Below are 23,803 nucleotides of genomic sequence, written 5' to 3'. Positions count from 1 at the left end.
ATTATCTATCTCTATCTATCTCTATCTATCTATCTATCTATCTATCTATCTATCTATCTATCTATCTACATTTGTTTTCTGTTGTGATAAAACTCCAGGACCAAATCAACTTGTAGGAAGAAGGTCTTTTTGGCTTACAGCCCCTGAGGTAACATGTCATGGTAACATGGTAACATGTCATGGTAACATGGTAACATGGTAACATGGTACCATGGTAACAGGCAGCAGCAATGGTGGCTGGAGCAGACACTGAGGGCTCGTAGCTTGAACCACAAGCAGCAAGCAGAGATAGGGAGCAGGGAATGTTGCATGACTTCGAAGCCCCAAAGTTCACCCCAGCTTTCTTCAGAGGGACCACACCTCCTAACCCTACACAAACAGCCTTAGCACCGGGCGACCAAGTGTTCAGACATCCGAGCCTACCGGGGACCTTCTTCAAACTGCCATACTGTCTGTCCACTCTGTCTCATCTTTCTATTCGTCTGCCCATCCTCCAGTGCACTCATCTTCCTACAGCACATGTGTGTGCATTTTATACCTTGTTATAATTTGGGAAGCTTTCCTGTAGTCCAAGGAGCTTCCCTCCCCTGTGCGGAGTGTAACTGATTCTCCTAACTGTTTGTGCCTCAGATGGAAAGGTTACTTGGATAGAGGCTTCCTGCTCAGACAAAGCTCCCATGGCCACATTCTCTGCTGTAGCTCTTGTGCACCACCAGTGCAGTGCCGGGGTGGAGGGCTGGGGAGCTTCCCCAAGGCTCTCTCAGACTATCTGCCTTGGCTTAGATGTCCCAGAAGGAGATCCCGAAGGGAAGATTAGAGTCTAGCTCAAGACCCCAAGAAGCCACAGTAGGGAGTGTGGAGGTGACAGGGGCAAAGGATTGATGTAAAAGAAGGGCTTGTTCCTTGGTAGGTCTCCATCGACTCCAGGGTAGGAGTGTGAGGATCAGATAAAGTACCCAGAGTTACCTTAGCTCTGTTATGGAGCCTGGGATAGCTCCAGAGTTACCTGTCACAGGAAAGGAAGCCTGGAACAAGCCCAGAGGTACCCCGTAACAGAAGGAAAAACCCTGAGCAGCTGTGGGAGGACAAGTCTGGGCTACCCTGAGTTTCCCGGGACACAGTATGTATGCTTAGGATACCCCCAGATCTACCCCGACATAGGACGCGAACCTGGAGCAGTTTTAGAGTTACATCCAGATGCTATAGATGAATAGGATAGATAGCTCAGGCTTCACTTTACTACGACAAAGAGTCTGGCCTCCACCCTCCCAACACCTGGGGCTGTGCTAAGGTTGCGTCCTTCAGGACTCTACTGATCCCAGCCAGGAGAACAGACCAGGATTTTGTCTCTGCTCACCTAGCAACCATGGCTACTGTGGCACCCCCAGACTCACCAGGCACTGCAGCATAAGAGACTGGGTTATCTGGAGATGCTGGCAGTGCCTCCTGGACAGGAGCCAGTGTGTAGGTGAGATCCTATGCAGATGGCAGGTGAGCACAGATGTGATACCCCTCCGCCAAGAACAGGTACCTGTGAATGACTAGGGCGCAGAAGGCTGGGCAGGGTTAGGTTGCTGGTTACACATTCCACATCCTCCATCTGCATCTGCATCCCTGCATCCCTGCCCCACCAGAAGTGCTCAGGTAGTCAAAGGGGCTCCTCTGTGTTAGCTCCTGAGGCCTAAGTCCCTCCCCTCCACCCTAACGCCCACCTCCTTGACCCTCCCTCCTTCTTGGACCTCTTCCCACAGGCTCAGGCTTGCTGTGCTTGCATCAGGATGGCAGCACAGCCTCTCTGATGCTGTCCTGTAAGGCACACGGCTCCTTCTCTAGCAGGGGCCATTTGCCCCTTTAGCACTGTCAGGGCCTGGGACTGTGGTGAAGCCTCCACGGCCCAGAGAGCAGAAGCAAACCGAAGTGGAACCAGATGAGAGGGCTGCACACAGCTGGGTTTCTTGTCACTGTGAATCAGGCTGAGGATTCCATTCATGGAGGTCATTTTAGCTGAACACTGAAGCTCCCCTGGGGATGGTGTCCTGTTAAAGTGACAGTGACAGACAGGGTCACTCTCAGAATCTTAAGCTGAAGATGAGTTACAAAAGCTGTACCTGACAGAGTTTGAGGGAGTCCTCTCATACTGACAATACTTAACAATGGCAGGGTTGGGACAAGTCACAGGCCATCTCTTGGTCCCTAGAAATGGTGGATTACTCTGAAGTCTTCTTCAGAAGGTAGTTTTATTTCGTTTTGTTTGATCAGGGTGAGCCTGCTGTGTTCCCGTGTATGGCCTCGCCGCTCCTGTGAGAGGACAGAGACACAGAGTCCTTTTGCTTGTCTCAACATACTCCTTCACACCCAACCCCTCCAGCCAGTGTCCTTAAGGATGGGAGCTTGGGTTTGGGGACTTTTGCTAGATGTTTGAAGGACTGAGAGGGCTCACCATGGTCTGAAGGTGCAGTGCTAGTGGCTAGAGCTACTGTGGCTGAAAGAGACCCTTCCCTCTCTGCGACCTCACTCCCATAAGAGATGGAGACCAGCTCTGGGGTTTCCAATGCAGTCTCATAGGCTCTGATGTGTAGGAGGCACCTTGAGACTCTTCGATCTCCTATGGAATTGCTCTGTAGTCTTCCTGTGGCTGCTGGGCGGTCCAGCAGGGCTTGGTGGGACCGTGATGAGCTGCAATCACCCTGGAGGGTTGGGTTTTCTTCTTTACTCTCTAGACAATGGAAGATTAAGTCATCACTACCCAGTGCTCTTTCTGATGTCGAAATGGCCTATTGTGTAGCAGAAAAAGCAAAGCTAGAGGTGGGGGGGGGGACTCTCCCCAAGAGGCAAGAGGAGGGCTTGGCTGTTTCTTCTCCCCACTTCTACCATAGTGGAGAAGCAGACAAACCAAGGTGCATCCATAACCTGCTGCTGTGCAGCAGATGAAGAGCTGGCTCAGAGGAGGATGGAGTGCCCTGGCTCCAACACAGACACACACACACACACACACACACATACACACACACACCATGGCATGCCTTTCTGTGCCCAGTGGTCAGGTGCAGGTGGCACATAGCCAGCCACTGGGTGAGTGCTCTGGCTTCAGGGCTGGATCTGCCCATAGCCACACCTGTAGAAACTTTATTCTGGGAACGGCTTGCCATAGCACCTGCTCTCTGCAGTCGGAGGCCCTCAGCTCTTTTTCTTTGTAGATTCCTACCCAAAATATATGGCTGTGGCACCAAGATCTTGTATGTTCCAGGCTGGCACTGAACATACTGTTTGGCCAAGAATGACCATAAACATCTGCTCTTCCTGACTCCACCTCCCAAGTCCTGGGATATAGCACTCTGCCCAGTTTGTTACATGGGTGCTGTATTACTTGGCAAGTACTTTATTGACTGAGCCATGTCCTCAGCTCTGCCTGTTCATTTTAAACAGCACAGGAATATCAAACCTGTTCTTGGCATTTAGAAAATAGGCTGCCATTTTCCTAAGCTACCCTGGCCGTGGAACAGAATAGATGAGTGTTCCTGGTGTTATCTAAGACCTCTGAGGGCTGAAGCTCAGATGGGGAGCAGTCGGGTGCTGTACTTGCTGGGGAAGGAGGATCTTGATGCTCCTCCACATCCAACAGTAATCTAAACGCACGCAATGAATCAAGAGAGGTTGGCCTCGGCGCCCAGAGCTTCCATTGGTCTGTTCTTAACGCAGTCATCCAGCGTCTGTGTTAAACTTATTTATTCTGTAATGCTGGATGATGGATTAAAAGATGTGTAGAAAATCCTTCTACAAGAGATAAGATACTGCAGGCTGCCACAACACCCTTGGCTCTCTTTGCTCTTTTTTTCTCTCAGGCTCCCTCTCTCTCTTTCTCTCTCTCTCTCTCTCTCTCTCTTTCTCTCTCTCTCCCTCCCTCCCTCCTTCCCCCCCCCTCTGTTTTGCTTACTTTTTGCTACAGAGCTCAGGGTGCCCCATCATATATCCCGATTAGTTTGTGGAAATTACTAAGGGGTTGTTTTTTAAGCCTATCATTGACACATTTAATTCATTAGGTACCAAATCCACAAGCAAATTTTGGCTGGCCATAAAACACGGTTAATCCGGGGAACCGCAATAAAAGGTGAAAAATTATGTCCCGGCAAATGTGGGATATTGCTTTTTTTTTTTTTTCTTTTTTCCTGTAGAGACTTTTACTGGTCTGTGGTATCTTTCTTCATAAATTTCCTTCTGCTCGGTTCTCTCGATAACTTAATCCTTTGTTGTCTGCAGACCGCAGAATGGCTCCATGATACTCTACAACAGGAAGAAAGTGAAGTACAGGAAAGATGGGTACTGCTGGAAGAAGAGGAAAGATGGGAAAACAACTAGAGAGGACCACATGAAGCTCAAAGTCCAAGGAGTCGAGGTAAAGGGCAAAAAAGGCTCTCCTGTCCCCCGCGGAGAATTTGGAATCGATTGCAAGTGACCTGATGCCAATCACCACTGTCTAAAGAAATCTTGTTTGCAAGTCCCTGCTGTTGGTACTGGCTTCTGCTCTCTTACCCAGTTTCTCCTCCCTTTTCTATGGAACCAGCCATGGCCTAAGTGCTCTACTGAGGGTGCCACTGGTGTGCGGAGGGGGATTGGCAAGGTGCCTCCAGGTTTCTCTACTGTGTTTGCCATGGGTGTTTCTGGGTGCATTGTGGGGCAGGTGTCGTCATGAGGAAGTACCCTTGCAAGGTGCTTCGGCCAGGTGGTAATGCCCTTCAGGGCTGAACAATTCTTCCTGGGCTGATCAATAGTCTTTCTCCGTTGGGTGTTTCAACTTCAACAGAGGTTAAAGATGATGTGATGGGCTGTCTGGAGAGGAGGGGCATCTGCAGAAAGGGTACTGAATGTTGAGAAAACTCAGTTTTGGTTTCCTGGAGGCAACCTTGCTATTCTGTCCCCGAGGCACCACCGGCAGCCTTAGAGAGGCCCTTCCCTTCAGAGGGCCGCTGACCAGGTGGCCATAGGACCTGCCAGTGCCTGCTCTTCCACATTCCTTACTAGTCCCACCAAAAGTCTTACTTGCCACCCCCAAAGGGATGTGGCCACCGCTACCATGTGCAAGATATCAGAAGCCTTCTATGATCAAGCTGTCATTCAGGGAGATCAAAGACAGATGTCCCCGATGCTTCTGTCATGGCAAGTGTCCGGCATGTCTCAGTGACATAGAGAACCATGAGCCACTTGAGTTCTGAGGGTTACCCTTGGGTACTGGTGTTTTACCGTGACACACTTTGTCATGGAAATTTTTTTCCCTATATTAATTATGTGCTTTTATGGCTGCCAAAAATAGCATCAAATGGCTTTTATTATATTACCCCATGGAGAGAGATAACTTTCGTTTTATGTGTGTGTGCTTTTTTTTTTTTTAAATATACCAATAAGAATTGTTTTATGGTGATGAATAAGAAAAGCCTGGGCATGAGAAATTCCAGTTCCCTCTCCTCTTCCTCCTGTGCAGTGTGGTTTAATTGACTGCATGGAACATTAATGTGCAGATTACCCGAACGTGCCGCTGGAAAACACCATCTCCAGGATTGAGTAGGGTCCTGCTCATACACAGCATTAGCTCTTCTTGCAGGGAGCCCAGAGAGGTGGGGCTTACTCTCTGGGAGGAGGGCTCTTATCGCCCCACAATAGAAGACTAGGTAGACAGAGAGAGAAAGCTTGGGGTGGGACCAAGCGAAAGGAAGCTGCTTATGCAGGGACGTAGAGAGCCTGCAGGAATTCACACTAAACCTCAGCAAGCAGCCCCGTGCCCGGAGGCCTATGGTATATTTCATCTTTAGTAATACGTAAATCAGGGACTCCTGGTTGTAAGTAACAGCAGGGTGGAATTCGTCCTCAACAGTAGCTCGGAAGCCTAGGGAAAAAAAAAGCCACCGTATTCATTTTCCTCCCTCTTGTTATAAATTAGAATTGTCACCGAATGGAGTGAGAATGATTTATGGCTATTTTTAGGCCATATTTATGTTGGGAGTTATTTGTGGTGCTCAGCTTTGCAGTCTGCAGCCTGGTCCCTCGAATCTGGAGGAGGGGGACACGTGCAAACCAGGAAGGGTCTTCTATGACCTATGGCTGCCTATGGACAGTCCTATGGGTGCTGGGACTGAGAGGCGGCATGGCAATGCCTTGGCCACCAACTCTGCCTTTGTTTCTGGCTTTTGGAGAGAGAGAGGCTACTTACAGCTCTGCTTCTCAGTGACTGGTCTTTCCCATTGCACTTGACTTATTATCCCACTCAGTCAGATATCAAATACAGGGTGTGTACTGTACCTGCTTTGGTGAGCCTGTGTGCTGTCTGGAGAGAGAGAGAGGGATGTGCATTCTCTGCCATGGACTCATAGGTGGCCATGTCTGCACAAGACTCTCAACAGTGTAGAGAGGTGCGGAAGGTGAGCATTAGGCTAAGTGTCCCCAGGAGTCCAGAATGGGCTTCCGTACGTAACCAGAAGTGGGGTACAAGCTGAATTCTTGGAAGTTGTGTTCCATTGTGAAGAGTTGACATCTTATCTTCCAGTTCATCACCTAATATCGCCTGCTGAGCTGAATCTATGCTATTTTACATTCTAAATGGTGCTGCCACAGTCCTCTATTTAAACACCCGAGAGGGTCCCTTGACTTTCGGAAGCCTTCCAGTCTTTGGGATTATAATTACTGTTTCACCAGGTGGCCTCACACAGGCCTTCTTGGGCACATGAGCCATCCGGACCAGGACTTGCTGGGTGTGAGAGTTTTAGCTTTTCCAGACAATGCCAATTGCTCTTGAGTGGCTGCTCAAATTACATGCCCACCAGCACTGGAAATGACCATTTTTCCTATGCCCTCTGGCACACTGGTCCTCAGAAGATGGCACTCTGTGCAATTTGAATTTTGTCTCTCTTGTTCATGGGAATGGGCTCCTTCTTGTTGAATTAATTGCCTTTCTGTGGATGTGGAACTTTAAATAGCCCAGAAGAAGGACTACTTTGTTGTTGTTGTTGTTGTTCAATGTCAGCGCCTGCACCTCCTCAGTGGTGTTTCTGTGATAGCTGGTGATCTGGAGCAGAGCTGGGAAGCCCAGGGGACTGCCTCCACCAGCTGCTGTGGCGTCATGTAACAAGACTCTACTGTGTGGAGTTTGCTTGCTCTCCAAGGATTCACCAGGCAGGTCCTGTGACTAGCACCTGCGTCCGGTCCCCCAAGCCATCATCCCTTCCAGCTACCCTCCTGCTGGATGGACAGCCAAGGCTTTAGAGGTGTGAATTCTTTACTATCCCAGCAGGCTTCCTTCATCCAAGGGCATGATAAAGACATCTGGGGCTACCGTTTAACGTATCACTCGCTGTAAGCCTTCCCCGAGGCCAGGAAAACTTCCAGCAAGCTGAAGGAAAGCTGGGTTCTGGCTCCTTTTGTTCTCAGGGGCTGGGGCTTCCACACATTGATTTCCTCAGCTGGGCACAGGGTGCGAGCAGAGCAGCGGCTTTTGAAGCTGGCTAGCTGCTAGTTCTCTATCAGCTGTCTTGTCTGGGAGCCAAGGAGAAGCCTGCTCAATAAGCTTCCAGGACTGACAGAAGCTGGCAAGAGGAGAGGGAAAGGGACTGAGGTGTCAGTGCATCACAAAGGAGAGACCTCAGCAGGTCTGAGATGGGGCCTGCCCCCAAGCTGACTTCTGTCTGCAGAACTGATATTGCCCAAGGAAGGGGCATGAGGGTCTTCTAAAGGTCACCATGCCTTAAGAATTCCTGTAGTCACATTCACACCTGTCAGATCCTATCAGCCAGAGAGCCGTTCTGGAAGATTCCTTCTCGAGTTTGTTCATGGCCCCAGATGCTGACACTTCGTTTTGTGTTTAATCTCCCCTTTCCTCGGACTTCTGGCACATCTCATAGCCAGATTCACTCTTCATTCTCCAATTCCTCGTTCCGTTGTTGTTGGGTCCCGGGAGAGACAGGAGCTGTGCCCTCAGTGTGTAGACAACTTTACAAACCTCTTGTGAACAAGGCATACTGGCTTTGCCTGGTTCTCCTAAAAGCATGCATGTAGAACCTGTTATCACACCTGTTTCATGGATGGAGAGGTGGGGCCTTCAGAGAACATTCTGAAGCCCCTGAGCTGGGTTCTGGAAGCTGAACCTTCTTGGCTTTAAGCTTAACTGCTGTTTCTGGCGCTCAGTGTGACCTTAGGTTTTCGGGTCAACTCAGCCCATGCTACTCAGCACATATGGTCCATCCTTCAGCCACCCACTGGGTGCACGCCACCCACTAACATTGTAACAGATGCTGAGGGATGCAGGGGTGCAAAGAAGGGTGTGTGGTCTCCAGTCTCACGAGGAGACAAACCTGTTTCATGTAGCCTTTGCTACCCCGCCTAAGCTCTTGGAATAGGCCACACTACCAGACCCCATCCAGCTTCCTTTGAATCTACAGATAAAAAAACACAGACACACATAGTTGTTCAACTTCAACTTGCCTTTGGCACAATTGCTGGGTGCTACTATCCCCCACCTGGAAAAGTATGCCCTTATCAATATTCTTATTTCTGCACCTCTCCACCTGTCCTCAACTTTAGTTGCTCAGTCACATCTAGTCCCAGCTAAACATCCCCAACAAAGCATCTATAGGAGTGGCCTATGGCCACTCAGTCCAAGATCTCCCTCAGAAGCATGGTGAACTCTCTGTCTCTGTCTCTCTCTCTCTCTCTCTCTCTCTCTCTCTCTCTCTCTCTCTCTCTCTCTGTCTCGTGTCTGCCTCTTGCCTGTGGGGACCAGAAGTTCCGTCTATCCCTTCTGCCCAGCAATTGACCCATGGCTTCTTTACTGACAGATCAAGAACCAGTTGGGGAACAGGACCTTAACATCAGCACCATCCCTGCACAAACCTTTTTAGTAGGGTTTTGATGGTCACTGGGAGAATTCCAAGGCCCTGTGTGGAAGGTGTAGGCAACGTTGAAGGCAGACTCAGTTTGAGGCCAGCAGCCTAGGTGGAAGAGAAGCAGCGGGGAGCTGCTCAGGTCACAGATACAGGCTGGGGGTACACGGTGATGAGAGACCGCTGAGCAATGGTCTGTGAAGCTGTCCTCATGTCCCAGTGACTGGGTTGGTGGCATGCCCCAGTGACTGGGTTGGTGGCATGTCCCAGTGACTGGGTTGGTGGCATGTCCCAGTGACTGGGTTGGTGGCATGTCCCAGTGACTGGGTTGGTGGCATGTCCCATGTTCGCATTTTTCCCAGCCCTGGACAAACTGGTTATTTGCTTCCTGGAGCCTGGAGTCCGTTCCTTCTGACTGTCATTTTGAATGTGAACATTTATGGCCCAGACTTTTCATGGGTAGCTTTAAACAGGTGTCTTCTCTCCCCAGATAGAGAATCAATAAAAGACAGAAGTGCAATTCTATGAACTTGGGGAAAACCAAAGAGTTTATTGGGATTCCTGGCAGAGCAAGGGTGAGGGGTTGCTTAAATGAGTCCAGGTCACCCCAAAGTGGCCCCACCACCAGAAAGTCATGGATGATTGGCTTCCCCACAGCATTCTAGCTGAAGCCCCATCTTTGCTTAACCTCCCATAGTCCATACTCTGTGGTGCATCCAAGTCCATGAGGCCACATCTCCTCAGGGCAGAACCGCCATTGTAAAGGTGCTCTAAGGCAAGGGTTGTGTGACCCTCTCCAACTATAAACTAACTTGAGCAGACCTGATCTTAAGGGTGACTTACGAGTAGTCTCAGCTGCTCTGATGCCAACCATAATGGCTGTTATGCTGGCAAGATGGCACTCTACAGCAGAGCCCTCCGCTCTGATCTTAAGATACCCCTTGCCCTTTGGGGTCAGTGAATGGGCCTGGTATTAAGGCGGCTGGTGCAGTGGGAGGCTGGCACTGACCCTGCTGTTCACAGAATCTCATTCTATGATGAAAGGAGGTCCTGGGCCATCCCGGGGTAGAAATGCCAGTCCGTTCCTTCTGACTGTCGTTTCGAACGTGAACATTTTGCTGATCTGTCTGTACTGCCTGGAAAGAACCCAGTGTCTCTCACTTCTCCATTAACTGCCTTAAAGCTAGAAGGCTGGCATTGGCGCAGCAGTGGCTGTAATGAGGTTACATTTGGGGACTCGTCCTCATTAGAATGATGTTCTTTATTTGAGCACTTAGGCCACATATTAAAAAAGGAAGGGGGAAAAAAAGCACCTCTTTTGAAAGTGGAAACGATATTGTAGTTACTGCATTAGGGATTAACAGGGTATGAAATAGCTGCCTCGTGGCAGAGCCAGATCGCTTCAGCTCCGTTCCCAGCCATAAGATAAATAGGTGTCTTGCTTGCAGATGATGGGAAATGCTTGCAGTAGCCAGCCTCAAGCAGGTCTGGTGTCCAAATCAAGCCTGGGAAACAGCAGTAAATAGAGAGGGAGAATGCAGGTTAATGAAACAAAGGAGCTACAGAGCCTCTGAGGGACCAGCAGCCTGCTTGCCACAACCCTGTGCATTGGGCAGATACAAAGTCTCTGTTTTCAGTAAAGGGTTGTGTTTGGTCCATGTTATTTCCTCTAGACTTACCATGCACTGACAGCATCCGTCCCATAGACCATGTTTCCTCCTGTGTCATGGCCACACGACTTTTGAGTCTTGCAGGGTCCATTCCTGATTCGGGAGGTCTTGACCAAGGACTTCGCCCATAGGGGAGTGCTGTCTTTGATGTGACAGTGTGACTTAGCACATAGACGGCTGAACATTTTATGACTCCTATGCTGTGAAGCGTCTGTCTGGTGTCTAGACACTGGGTGACATCAGTGTGTTAGGTGTGGAGTGGCGTCACACTCGGTGATATGTAGAGACATTGCCAGTTGTTTCAATACAACATGGCCATTGAGCTCAACAGGCTTCCTGTTTCTCTGTTCTCCAAGGTTTGGGGTTACAGATGTTCATTGTCATGCCTGGTCTTTTTAAATGTGGGTCCCAAAGATCTGAACATAGGTCCTCATGGTTGCATAGGATACCTTATCTTATTTGCAAAATTGTATTTTACTATTTTCAATTGTGTGCACGTGTGAGAATCTGTGTGTGGGTTTGCACACGTGAGTTCAGTTCCATTGGAAAGCAGGGCACTAGATCCCTTAGAGCCGGAGTTAGAAGTGGTTGTGAGCTGCAAGATATAGGTGCTGGGAACCGAACTCTGGTCTTCTGGGAGAGAAGCAAGTAGTTGTAACCACAGGGTCCTCTCTCTGGCAGCTTATTATCCAGGCTTTAGACTGCCCGGTGAGCTTACCTTTCCCTTCCCAGGGTCTGAGAGTGACATCTGCCATGTGTCTGGGAACTGTTGTGTCATCACCTTGCCTGGGCTTCATTTACCCTGGTTACCCTATGTAGTTGGTATTTAATCTCAATTCCTTGCATAGCTAAAACTTGGAACTGGGTCTTGGGAGGTGTAGGGAGATGATGGAAGAGGAGGAGGAAAAGGATGAAGGACTCAGTGCACAGTTAAGGGCTGGGGAGATGAGATGGCTAGGTGTATACAGTGCTTGCTATGTACGTGTGAGGACCTGCATCTGGATTCTCAGTACTCTGGCAAAAGCTAGAAGAAGCAGCTTACATTTGTGGCCCAGTGTTTGGGCATGGGAGTGGGATGGGTAGAGAAGCAGGAAGTTCACCGGCCAGCCAGTGTAGCTGAGACAGTGAGCTCCAGGCTCAACAAGGCACACCCTGTCTCAAAAGGAAGATGGAGAGGACTGGAGAAAGACACCTGGTGTCAACCTCGGATTTCCGCGTGCCTCTACTTGGGCAACCACATCCCCACCACACACACACACACACACACACACACACACACACACACACACACACACACACACGACACCCAAGTAAGACGACGATAAATATCATCTTAGTTTGAGTACATCTCAAATATTTGCTGGGGCATATTTATGAAATAGTGGCACCTGCTGTGTTTAGAACTCACATTGTATTGGCTCCTGCTACTGACCAGGTCTCTCTTCCGATACAATTAGTTTTCTTTGTGTCTGCAGACAGGAACTAGTCCATTTCTGTAACTCCTTCTCTAAATACAATCTGAGCCTTAAGTGCGGTGGACCTTCCTGAGAGAGACAGCTCAGCAGACCATCGACTTGGGCTTCTGAGCTTACATTTAATTTTTATCCTAATGTTTCCTAAATGTCCAGGCACGTTAGTACACAAGCCCACAAGTGGGAAGGTTTAATAGATCCAATGGTAACCACAGAAACCCTTGAGTACTACTATCCAACTCACCAAGGACTCTTTTCCAACTGAACCGCTACATAGAGCTCAGCATGAGAGCTACCCAAGTACTTGTAACTGCCCATCACAGAGACAGTGATGCGTGCTTGTGTCTTGGTGGACAATTAGATGTAGATGCGGATGCTTCTCGGGTGGAGAATACCTCTGGCCCTCACTTGACTGAATGACAAACGGCCTTGAGTCTTTCCATTCTCACCAGTCCCATCAAATTTACCCCCACCCTTTGGGATATGTCCCTGTGGGGAGCTCCATGCCCTGTGTGTGTTATGATCTGCTGCAGGGGAGCTGCCACCGATGCTCTTGAGACAGGAGAGGAAACACGGAAGCTCTACATACTGTTCAAGCCGCAGGCTCTTTGGGTGCTTCCAGCACCTCTGCCACAGCTGTGGGGAACAGGGGGGTGGGAGAGGGTTTTGCAGCACCCCACGGGAGTGGGAAGAAGGAAGAGCTACTGATGAACCAACGGTGAGGGGTAGCCGTTCCTCTGGTTCCCAAGGTCGAGGTTCCTGGTGTGTCACTGGCTAGCCTCTGTGTTCCCTCTCGATGCATGTGTGCTTTTAAGTGTTGTCTGCACCTTATCTGTCTCCTTGGGAACCCAGCCAGGGTGGTAGGCAGGAAGTAGATGACTTCATAGGAGAGCTGTTGTGTGCTTTGAGGGTTTCCTCCTGGGTGTTAGATAGCCTTCCATTTCTATGGCTCTGTTACAATCCCAGGTAAGGGCAGTTGCCTTCAGGGTGTACCCAAGGGCTCATATTCTACTCTGGCTAAACCTGGAGACTGTGCAGAAATCCCAGAGTTCACTCTGTGTCTCATCCAGCTGCTCACAGGTGGTCTGTAGACCACAAGGTCCACATCACCAAGGAGACTCACAGCTTGTCTGGCCTGCCCCAAGCGGCCTTGGTTAATGGATCCCCCTTTGTGACTCACAAACCCTTCTATATGCAAATTACCCCAAGTGCATCGTCTTGCTGCTGGGAGGGTCCTGTCTGCCGGCCCTGCTCACCCCAAGCAGCAGTTAAGAGCATGGGCTGCTCTTGCAAAGTGCTCGCTCAAGCTTTGGGTGGTTCACAGCCATCAGTAACTCCAGCCCCAAGGAAACCAGTGCCCCTTGTCCCCTCAGTTAGTACCAGGCACACACAGGAGGCATGTGCATATAAAAAAGGCAAAACACTCATATGCAGAAAATAAGAAGTCAGTCTAAATTTTTTTTTGAATGAGTTTTGTTCTGTCTTAAGGAGAAAGTCAAGAGGGAAATTTCTGAAGGTGGTGGCATGACAATTTGTTATCTCACTACCAGCACTTTAAAACAAATCTCTAACTAAATTCTCTGATGATATGTCTGAGCCTGCCATTACTCAGTCACCGCTGGCAATGCAGGAGGAGAATACCAATTTTCTGAAGCAGAAGATGCCACAGCCTTCTGGGGACATAGCCCTGTTCTCATCTCCTCTGAGGAGGAGCCCTCTGTGTCTCTTCCACACACTGGCCCAGCTCTAGGCATGGCACCATATACATTTGGTGCCTAACTAAATATTGTTTGAACAAATCTTGAGTTGGTGTAAGTTCTCTTGTAACAGTCCAAATAGAAAATATCTTTAAAAATTTAATTCATTTTATGTGTGTGGTGTATGCACGTGTACATGTTTGAGGGTATGTGTGAACATACCTGTGTCCATGTGTGTGGATGTCAGAGGTCAGTATCCGGGTCTGCCTTAGTCCCTAGCCACAGTAATCTCTGAGACTGAGCTGGCTGGCCAGAAAGCCCCAAAGTCTCTGTCCACTGCCTTTCCCACAGTGTTGGGATGCAAGCATGCACCACCCAGCTTTCTACATGGGTGCTAGAGATCTAACCCAGGCCCTCACGCTTCTATGGCCACGTTATACAAACTGAGACATCTTCCCTGCCCTAGACAGAGGATATTTTGGGGTCTGTGATTAGCCAGTCTGTCTGAACAATTCAACTCTACCTTTTGTGTAAACAGCCAGAGATGATTTCCCGGGAGTAGGCAGGGCTGTGTTTTGACACAACTTTATTTGTAAACATGCACTGTGGGCTGGATTTGAGCATGAGTGCCATCTACTCATCCCTCTTTTGGATTGTGATTGTTTCCAGAAGGGGTAAGGTACTCTGGCCAGAGTTGGGGAGGGTGGTATTGTCAGGATGCCAGGAGCCCTTCGAGGACTTAAGTCCAAGCCCTGCTGTGTCCCTATACCCATGCTTGCAGCCAGACACTCTCTGTGATGTGTGTGTATGCTGTAAGCAGGATGTGTTAATGTATGTGATTGTGAACATGCAGAGAGCATGTATAGAAGTCCTCACCTTTAACCTTAAGGTAGGGTAGTTGGTTGCTCACTGGATTAAATGTTTGTGTGTGTGTGTGTGTGTGTGTGTGTGTGTGTGTAAATAAAAATCTCCATCTCTAATGTGTATGCCAGAGTGGCTGGCCAGGCAGTTTGTAGGGATTCCCCTGTCTCCACCTCAATCTCACCATATGTGCATGGGACCATAGGCACACAGTACTATGCTTGGCTATCATTTGGGTTCTGGGAGTTTGAACTCAAGCCCCGGGCTTGCATGGTTACTCCTTGTGCTTCTCCCCAACCTCTAGTTAAATACTTTAACTCATGATGTAACAGGGAAGTTGGGACATCTTCATTGTCTTTCTTTCTGGTAGGAAAAGGCCCTTGCAGCATATGCTTTATTTACCTCACGCTACATTGTCTCCAGCCTGAGAAAGTCAGGCAGGGAAAGGTCTCTTGAAGAGTAGGGCTCCACAGACACGGTGCTTCTTCCTTGAACCCGGGTACCACTGTGGAGCATTGCAGGGCCCCAGGCGAAGCTCAGTGATGTGATGTGTGCTCCAGTGCACAGGGACAGCCCTGCAGAATGGGATAGGTTCAAGGACCACATTGTCCCGAAGATAAAAAGACACAGTGTGGAGTAGCAACTGTGGAGAGGTGCAGCTGTAACCTGTCCCCTGCCTAAGTATTTACACAGCAGCATGAGGAAATGACAAAGGTTCGTTTATTCCCTGCTGCCACGACTTATGTGCAGTTTATGATGGATGTGAGATGCAGACATTACAAAAGCATAAGAAACGTCAACTCCTCGAGAATTGATTATTTAGAATTTATTTTATTAAATATTTTAGGTGGTGTGCAATAAACCAAACCTCTGAGGGTGTGAAGCTTAATCATTCATGAACCTTCGGTGGTGATAGGGAAATCAAAGATCAGACATTGCCATTTCAGAAGAATACAGATTATTATGAGGCCTGGAATGGGCCTCTCGAGAATCTTCCTTAAGGGAACATACGTATCAATAATTTCTTCTCTACGCAGGCCTCCTAATGCTTCACTTATGGAAACATAAATTCCACAGCAAGTGGCTGTGGGGTTTCCCTCCCTTCCGTCCCTCCCATCTTTCACGAAGACAATGATTCCTCGTCCTTTTGTTGGTGGCTGTAGTTCACAGAGACATGTCATGGTTGTTTGCTCCTGTCTAACTTTGCTTTTGCGTCTTGTGTGTGAGTGTGTGAACTTGCACGTGCCGCACTCAGGGCCACCGTAGCCGGCAGTCTTAGCCTTTCACCTCGTCTGAGGCAGTCCCTTTTGCATGCCTAGCTGGACCTTAAACTCTGAGCGATTCTCCTGTCTCTACTTCCCGTCTGGCCATAGGAGGGCTGGGATTTAGAGGCACGTGGCATCATGTCTGGGGTTGAAGTGGGTTCTAAAGATTTAAACTTAAATCGTCATGATTGCACGGTGGCTGCTTTACAACTGGGCCACCTCTCCAGCCACTCTTTAACTTACAGCCTCAAGATTCCCTGCCCAGGTTGCCCTTCAGCTCTGGAGGTGTATGTGGGGATCAGGTTAGTGTGTGAGCCCATGTTCCCTTTGTTTGAAATGTCATGAGTGCTCATCGAATTCTCGAAGGGCCCATCAGCACCATTAGATCTCCAATAGGAATGAGGCTGTGAGGTGCTGCCCCCAAGCCAGTTGGGCAGCAGAGCTCATCATATACAGAGTCTAGGGTGAGGTCAGGGAGGGGTGCCCTGCCCACACGTCGTGGGGACTGACTGCATTAGTTTCTGTTGCTGTGATAAAACACCACGACCAAAAACAACTTGTAGAAAAAAGAGTTTATTTCGGCTTATAGTTCCAGAGGGAGACTCCATACTGACCAGAGAAGCGTGGTGGCAGGCAGCTGGAACAGGAAGCTGAGAGGTCCCTGCTCCAACAGCAGGCAGTAAGCAGAGAATATGACACTTCTCTTGAGAGGCCACACCTCCTGAAGGCCCCATAACAACACCATCGGCTGGGGACCAAGGGTTCAAATACCTGAGCCTTTGGAGAATCTTGCTCATTCAAACTAGAATGGGGTTGTGGTGATTTGAATATGCTTGACCCAGGGAGTGACACTATTTAGAGGTGTGGCCTTGTTTGAATAGGTGTGGCCTTGTTTGAGTGGGTGTGGCCTTTCTGGAGTGGGTGTGGCCTTGTTTGAGTGGGTGTGGCCTTGCTGGAGTGGGTGTGGCCTTGCTGGAGTGGGTGTGGCTTTTGGAGTAGGTGTGGCCCTGTTGGAGGAAGTGTGTCATTGTGGGGGTGGGCTTTGAAGCTCTGCCCAGTGCAGAAGAGTCAGTATTCTCCTAGTGGCCTTCAGATGAAGATGTAGAACTCTCAGCTCCTCCTGCACCATATGCCTGCCTGGACACTGCCATGCTCTCACCCTGATGATCATGGACTGAGCCTCTGAACCTGTAAGCCAGTTCCAATTAAATGTTGTCCTTATAAGAGGTGCCTTGGTCATGGCCTCTGTTCACAGCAGTAGACCCCTAAGACAAGGGCTATGCCCGTTCTCAGATCACAGTGAGCCAGGCAGCAGTTAGCTTCCATTGCTGAAGACTGAACAGAGTGTATGTGGCTCTGCAGCCTGCCCCCTTGGAACAGTGTTCCCAGAGGCTGTGATGTCCAGCCAGGGGTCACAAGGCTGTGACGTCCAGCCAGGGGTCACAAGGCCATAGCGGTTCAGTGGAATTCCCAGAGGGTTTGCCTTGTCTGATTGCTTGAGGTTAGAAACGCTCCGTGATTCCTTTTTCTTTGCAGAATCTCAGGCAGAGGTTGTGCACTGTGACCTCTTCCAAGAGGGACCACGGGAAGGAATGACAAGACTTAACTCTGCCATGGGCCTGCCCTGAAATGAATGTCCAGTCCTCGAATGTGGCATTATACTCGCCTCACTTTCCCTCACTCGAGCATATGTTTTAAGTCTGTAATTAGACCTAAGGGTTAACTTAATGTCCTGTGATGCATGGGTTCCCCAAAGGACACACCCAAACCACTCAGCCGCTAACTCCTCACAAACAGAATTTTGCTTGACTTTCTACACAGCTGATTGGTCCACAAAGAAATGGTTCTTCCCAGGACTGGAGAGATGGCTTAGTAGTTAAGGGCAATGGCTGCTCTCCCAGATGACCCAGGTTCGGTTCCCAGCACCCTCACAGTGGCTCAAAATGCTCTGAAATCCTGGTTCTAGGAGATCCGATGCCCTTCAGACTTCTGGAGGCAATACAACATGTAGGCAAAATATAAAATAGAAAGAAATAAATAGTTATTTAAAAAAGAAACGAGAGTCCCTGCTAAAAAATATAGAAGGAAATGGATCTTCTTGTTGGTGCATGTGTATGCACATGCACGTATATGCAGGTTTCAGAACATTTGTGTATGCATGCATTTTGAAGCTATAGGTCAATATGGGATCTTCCTCAGTCTGTTATCCCACTTTTTTTGAGGGAAGGTCTCTTTCAAGCCAGAGTGTCCTGATTCAGCTAGATTGCCTGAGCGACAAGCACCAAGGATCCTCCTGCCTCCATGTCCCCAACAAAGGGATTATGGGAATGGGCCACATATGTATCATTTTTCCATGGACTCTGGGGGATTGAGCTCAGGTCCTCATGCTAGCATAGTAATCATTTAAGTCAGCTGAGCCAAGTTGCAGCCCTTGCCACTGACTTTAACTCTTTAATTGCTGCAAGGAATTGAGTGTTAGGTGAGCAGACCAGGTGGAGCTGGGCTTCCGGTTCCTGGGTGGCTAAGTGGAGGTTTGGAGGGATGGCAGCTCTGTGTTTCTGGTCCCCACATATGCAGAGGCAGAGTCAGGGTTCACAGTCATCCCTGCCCTTGCTCGCTGTACCTTCCTTTCTGATGGCATCTATCTTTCCCTGGAAGTCCCTTAGGTAGCTGCACTGACGCAGCTTCATCCCCAGATTAATGAATATTTTCAGACGCAAAATGTAATGTTTGGAAACGAGACGAAGCACAGTATTTTGGCCGTATATTTCTCCCTTTCGCAACACCTGGCAATAAAATTCTCAGGCTAAATACCAGATGAGAGCGTGCTTCGTTATGTATGGCAATTCTGTCTATAACTTTTTTTTTTTTTTAAACCTTCCAGATGGAAGCCTGGTCTAAATGCAGAGAGGCTGAGAAGGGATAAAAAACCAAGCGCAGTTCGGAATAAAGAATCTGTTTTTATACTTTCTTTTGCAAATAGCGTTCGCAATGACATATTGTGAACGGACTGAGTTATAACAAAAACAGAAATGAAACAGAGCCGGGGGGGGGTGGGGGGGAGGAAGAACAATTGTCACACGCACTTTAACAGATACGACGCAGAGCGACAGTTTTTACACTCAATTAGCTTGCACATTGTGTTGGACACAAACCAGAATGTAGAACGTTTGGGGGTTTCGTTGTTACGTGATTAAGGGAGAGGAGATGAAATAAATTCTGTAAATTACCCTCCCCCTCCCAGTTTGCTTTTCCATCTGAGATGTTTGGTTTTCTTCATCCCTGCAAGTGAGGAGAGGGTCCTTGTGGCTGGGGGAGGAGGCGGAACAAGCAGGGGTCCTGATCTCCAGTCCCAGATGCGATGGTCCTTTAAGGATCCATTGCTTTCCAATAAAGGTTCGTCCTCTGCATTCTGCTGCGTTGACAAGGTGATGCACCAGCTCTCTGCATTTGCAGGTTTCCAGGATCATACACTTTGCCCACGAGTGAGGAGGAGCAGGCAGGCAACGGGGGCCAACAGATGTCAGCTCACATTTAGGGGACAGAAGTGTTTCCAAGGCTGCGAGGTTTCCCCGGGCCTTTCTTTAATTTCTTCTGCTTCATTATCTGTCTTTGCATTTTTAATGCCCCTAATATGGTGATATTAAGAACTGCAGCATGGGGTTCTGTGCTGCTCATTTCAGTTCTGTTAGATGTGAGGGAATGTGGGTTGCTGCTGGCAGGCAGGGGCAGGCGAGCTGGGGGACCCAGCCCGGTGTCTTCGAAGAAGCAGCAGCACCTGCTGCCTCCACTGGGAGCATTGGAGAACAGAGTCCCTTCACTGAGAATAAACCTGGAGGAGGGTTGCTTAAAGTTCCAGCAGCAGAGTCCCCTGGGGACTCCGAATTCTGAATTGGCTGTGTGGCAGGACTGGCTCCTGCTTAGAGCAAGTCCTTGGGTGAGGCTGCTGTTGCTGCTGTTGCTGGGGATTCAACTTTGAGTAGTGAGGACACAGGACGCCTTTAGGGAGGGAAAATGGTGTCAGTCATGACCCAGAGCAGCTAATCAACGAGTACCCCCTGCCAGCATTGGCTGAAAATAACTGACACTGGTGCCGGGGTGCACCCGGAACAACTCGCACACGAAGCTTCATTCTGCCGCAGAAGGTGTGTGCAAGGGCCTGGGTCAGATGCCTGTCACCTTCGTGTGCAAAAGGAAAGGCCTGCCGAGTGTGAGTGTGGTACGCTCAGCGAGTTCACATCTGATATTCCAAACCGCCAACGCTAATCAGAAAACAATGGGAGAAAACTGTTAGGTACAATATCCAATTATAATTATATTTTTTTTACTCCAAAAAGCACATCAAATAAATAATGCAGTTTATGTTACTTCTAGAAAATGCGGCGGCATTGGTTAATTTACATAAATTATACAACTCATTATCTTTGTTTATAAAAAGCCTTAGCAATATTTTGGCTTGTGGATGGGAAAGGGGGGAGGGTATCTCCAGACTTCAGTTCCGTTTGGCTTTTCTGTCCCAGGCAGTCGCCATTGCATTTATTTACAGAAAGGGTGACTGTCTGGTAGACCTCTTGGGGGGCTGCTCTATCCTCATGATGAATGGGGTGCCCCTTACGTACCTGTCATTCAAAAAGAAGCCAAATACATTCGAGTGAATTAATCCAAGAATCAAAAGGAAGCTTCAGGAATTGCCACACCAGCAGGCTGAGGAAGAGGCTCTGGGAGCTGGGGCATCCTGGGTCTCTATGCCAGTTCTTTCTTGAAAAGACCTCTGACAGGCTGAGGCTGGGCAGTGGGGTGACTCTTCTGACATGTCACTGTGGGTGGCTGGACTCTTTTATCTGGAGTCACAGATGGCTAGTGAGGATTTGAACCCTGACTACTCTGTCACACGATGTATCTATAGAGCCCGTTCCTAGGATGGACAACGTCATGCCTGGGGCTGGTGTCAGCTGAGTGAAGTGTTTGTCAACAAGCACGAGGACCTGGGCTTGATCCCCAGAAGCTACAAGGAACACCTGCATGTGGTGCCCCATACTTGTAATTCAAATGCTGGAGAGTGGAGATGGGTGGATTCTTGGGGCTCCCTGGTCAGCCATCCAAACCCAGTTCCCCAGTGAGTACCAAGACAAATGAGAAACCCTGTCTCAATAAACCAAGGTAGATAGTACCTGGGGAATGAAACCCGGGGTTGATTTCTGGCCTCTTCATGCATATTCACATATATGCACAAACACCTGCACACACACACACACACACACACACACACACACACCATCTGTAGGCGAAATAAAAACCTTATTCTTTATTTATTCTTAGAAACTTTCACACATGCAAAAGATGGATCAGGCCCATCCCCGTCCCTCCCTCCAGCTCCTCCTGAATCCCTCCCTACACATCACCTCGTCCTGAGTTCAGGGGCCCATGTATGAGTGAAGGGCCGTCCAGCAGGGCATAGACAAGCTCCCAGCGACCCCTAGAGATGAGTGATCACTTATTTCCTCCCCCAGCTCTGCGTCCTGAGTTCAGGGCCCATGCATGGGTGAAGGGCCATCCAGTGGGGCATAGACAAGCTCCCAGCGACCCCTAGAGATGAGTGACCACCTACTTCCTCCCCAGCAAGGGGTGCTTTCTTTTTCACTTCACAGCTGTCACCAAAACATTATAAACCCAGCTTGTATCCTCGACTGGGCCGCACCTGACTAGCTACTGAAGAGGCTGGAGATCCAGTTGGCTCTTCAGCAGCTGGTGATTTAAACTGATCCTGCTTCCCCTCCCTGCCCTGTATCAGGCTCTGCCTCGTAATCTGAAACTTAGGATGCTGCTCCGTGAAAAGGCAAGGCCTCGTCTGATGAGTCCGTCAGAGATTCGAAGGGCGCAAAGAATGACCAAGATAGAATAAAACTGAGCTCTCTTCCCTCGACAGCGCTCGGCTGGTGCTTGCAGCTTAAATATTAAAGCTTTGGGTGGTGGGTGGAGGAGCCCAGATCCCAGGTTGTTTGGGAGAGAAACAGGAAAATTTGAAAGTCTTCTTCATTGCTTATGCAGATTGGAGAGTAATCAAGCCTGCCAGAGCCTTCTCTGGGGCTGTGGGGCACTGGGGTGTGGGTGGGAGGCAAAGACAGCGAGGTGATTTCAGTGGTGAGCAAACCTGGACCAGGCTCCATGCTGGGGTTGTCGGTTCTGTGGACATGAGCACGGGCCACACGGAACTCAGGACCAACAGGGTTGTCTGGGAGACCCCACAGGGTGCATAGGTCTAGCCTAGGACCTGAAACTTTGCTGACCTAGTACCTAAGAGGGCAGAGAGTGAGCTGTGTGCTACACTCAGGGGATGGCTAAGTATTGCATTCTTCTATCCATTCATTCTAGAAACATGACGTGCGCCCTCCGTGTCTGCTGCTTTGCTGGGCACTGGGGAGGGAGCACTGTCCACAGCTACCATACTGTCTACCTACACAATGGACTTAGTGGTGGAGGTAGGAAGAGAGACAGGGCGGGCACGCAGGGCCCATGCCTAGATGCCAACACTGGCTATTGATAGTCTACTGGAATCCTGCGGGCCTACCCAAAGCAGGAACATCCTACTGGTGGGTCATTTCTGGAGGGCAGGATGCTATTGATGCTCTACGGCCAGAGCCACCACAGGTGCCCTACTGCACCAAAGGGATTAGTGCCAGGGGAGAGATGGACAAGGTGACAATGGCTGGAAGAGACAAGCGACAGTGGTCAGAAGCTCAGCTGAGGGTCAGAATTTGGATTCTGTCTCAAGGGTCCCGAGAAACCACTAATGAGCAGGACTGGGAGACAACTTTGAAAATGTCGGTGTGTAACTCCGTCCTGGGCTGAGTGGCACTGGGCATGCCACTTAAGCCCTCCGGGTGGGGGGCGTGAAGAAGTTGGGAGAGGGGAAGGAAGGTGTTCCTGGTGTTCTCTACAGGTACTTTAAGAGTATCGTAATTCAGAAAGCTCCCAGACCTTGGCCTGTTTCGAGTCTGCCGGGATAGCTGTAGGACAGCAATGCAGTGCCATCTCCAGGGTTCACATCTGAGATCTTTGACTTCATAGGATAGAAGCTAGAGCAATCCTTGACTGGGGACCAGAGCTGCAGAGCAGAGGTTTGCCTCCCTCTGCTCAGGGGGTAGCTCGGCCATCTGTGAGGTTTCAGAAGCATCCAGTATGGGAGATTTTGCATAGTGACCCACCTGGAACTCCCTAGAGGCTTGTGCCTCAAGACACAAAGTGGCTCTTCAGCCAGAGGCTGGCTGTGTGGAAGCGAGACAGATGCTCATGATCCATGGGGTCTGCTGGGACCACACCAAGTAGAAGATACCCAGATCCACCGTGAGAGCAACATCTCAGCTGAAAACAAGAATCACGTGACAGTGCACAGGGTGCACACACTGTCACCTTTAGGATAAGAAATCCACGGTACGTGGGGTGCTGTGGGGCTTTCTGGTAGATTCTTGCTGCACTCACAGAGCTAGGAGACCCATGGGGTGGAGTCTGAAGGGGTGGAGTCTGAAGGGGTGGAGTCAAGTGCTAAGCCCATTCTTTCCTGCACATCTCCCAGAATGCTTAAAGGCCTTTAATAGTAATGACAGCAAGCTCACGTTGCACCCAAACAGACTGGAGTCCACCTGTAGATGTGTTGGGTGTTAGACAGCAGCTCGGGGCTGTGTGATCTGAAGAAATAAAGGGGCTTTCGTGATGTAGCCAGAAGGGTTTCCAGGCCACAACATGGGTGTGCGTGGGCAAGCAGAGCATGGTGGTAGAGTTGATTTGGGGAGGAGATTGGAGTGTGAGGAGGCAGAGACTCCTGGGGTTTATGGGGAAGACTCCTGGGAATTTTGGGAAAGAAAAAAATAACCTGGGAAACATTCAGGAATCTTGGCAGCTGAGAGCCCATGGCTAACCACTAACCCAGCACAGGTTACACATGGCTAACCACTAACCCAGCACAGGTCACACATG

The 23,803-nt window shown here is 49.4% G+C and overlaps 1 protein-coding gene across 16 annotated transcripts in view; it reads left to right on the top strand.

Annotated features, from left to right (window-relative positions):
- The window catches only part of Camta1 (calmodulin binding transcription activator 1), an 858,665-nt gene that overhangs the window by 434,939 nt on the left and 399,923 nt on the right, over positions 1 to 23,803 (top strand). For all 16 annotated transcript variants that reach the window (XM_031379572.1, XM_031379576.1, XM_031379583.1 and 13 more), the window contains one exon: positions 4,258 to 4,393. In XM_031379572.1, coding sequence (XP_031235432.1) covers positions 4,258 to 4,393 — 136 coding nt within the window. The remainder of the gene's footprint in view (positions 1 to 4,257; positions 4,394 to 23,803) is intronic.

This window comes from Mastomys coucha, unplaced genomic scaffold (assembly GCF_008632895.1).
Source record: "Mastomys coucha isolate ucsf_1 unplaced genomic scaffold, UCSF_Mcou_1 pScaffold18, whole genome shotgun sequence".
In the NCBI taxonomy this organism is placed as follows: Eukaryota; Metazoa; Chordata; class Mammalia; order Rodentia; family Muridae; genus Mastomys; species Mastomys coucha.
Note: the sequence above shows the minus strand (reverse complement) of the source record. Positions and strands in the feature narration are given on the sequence as shown.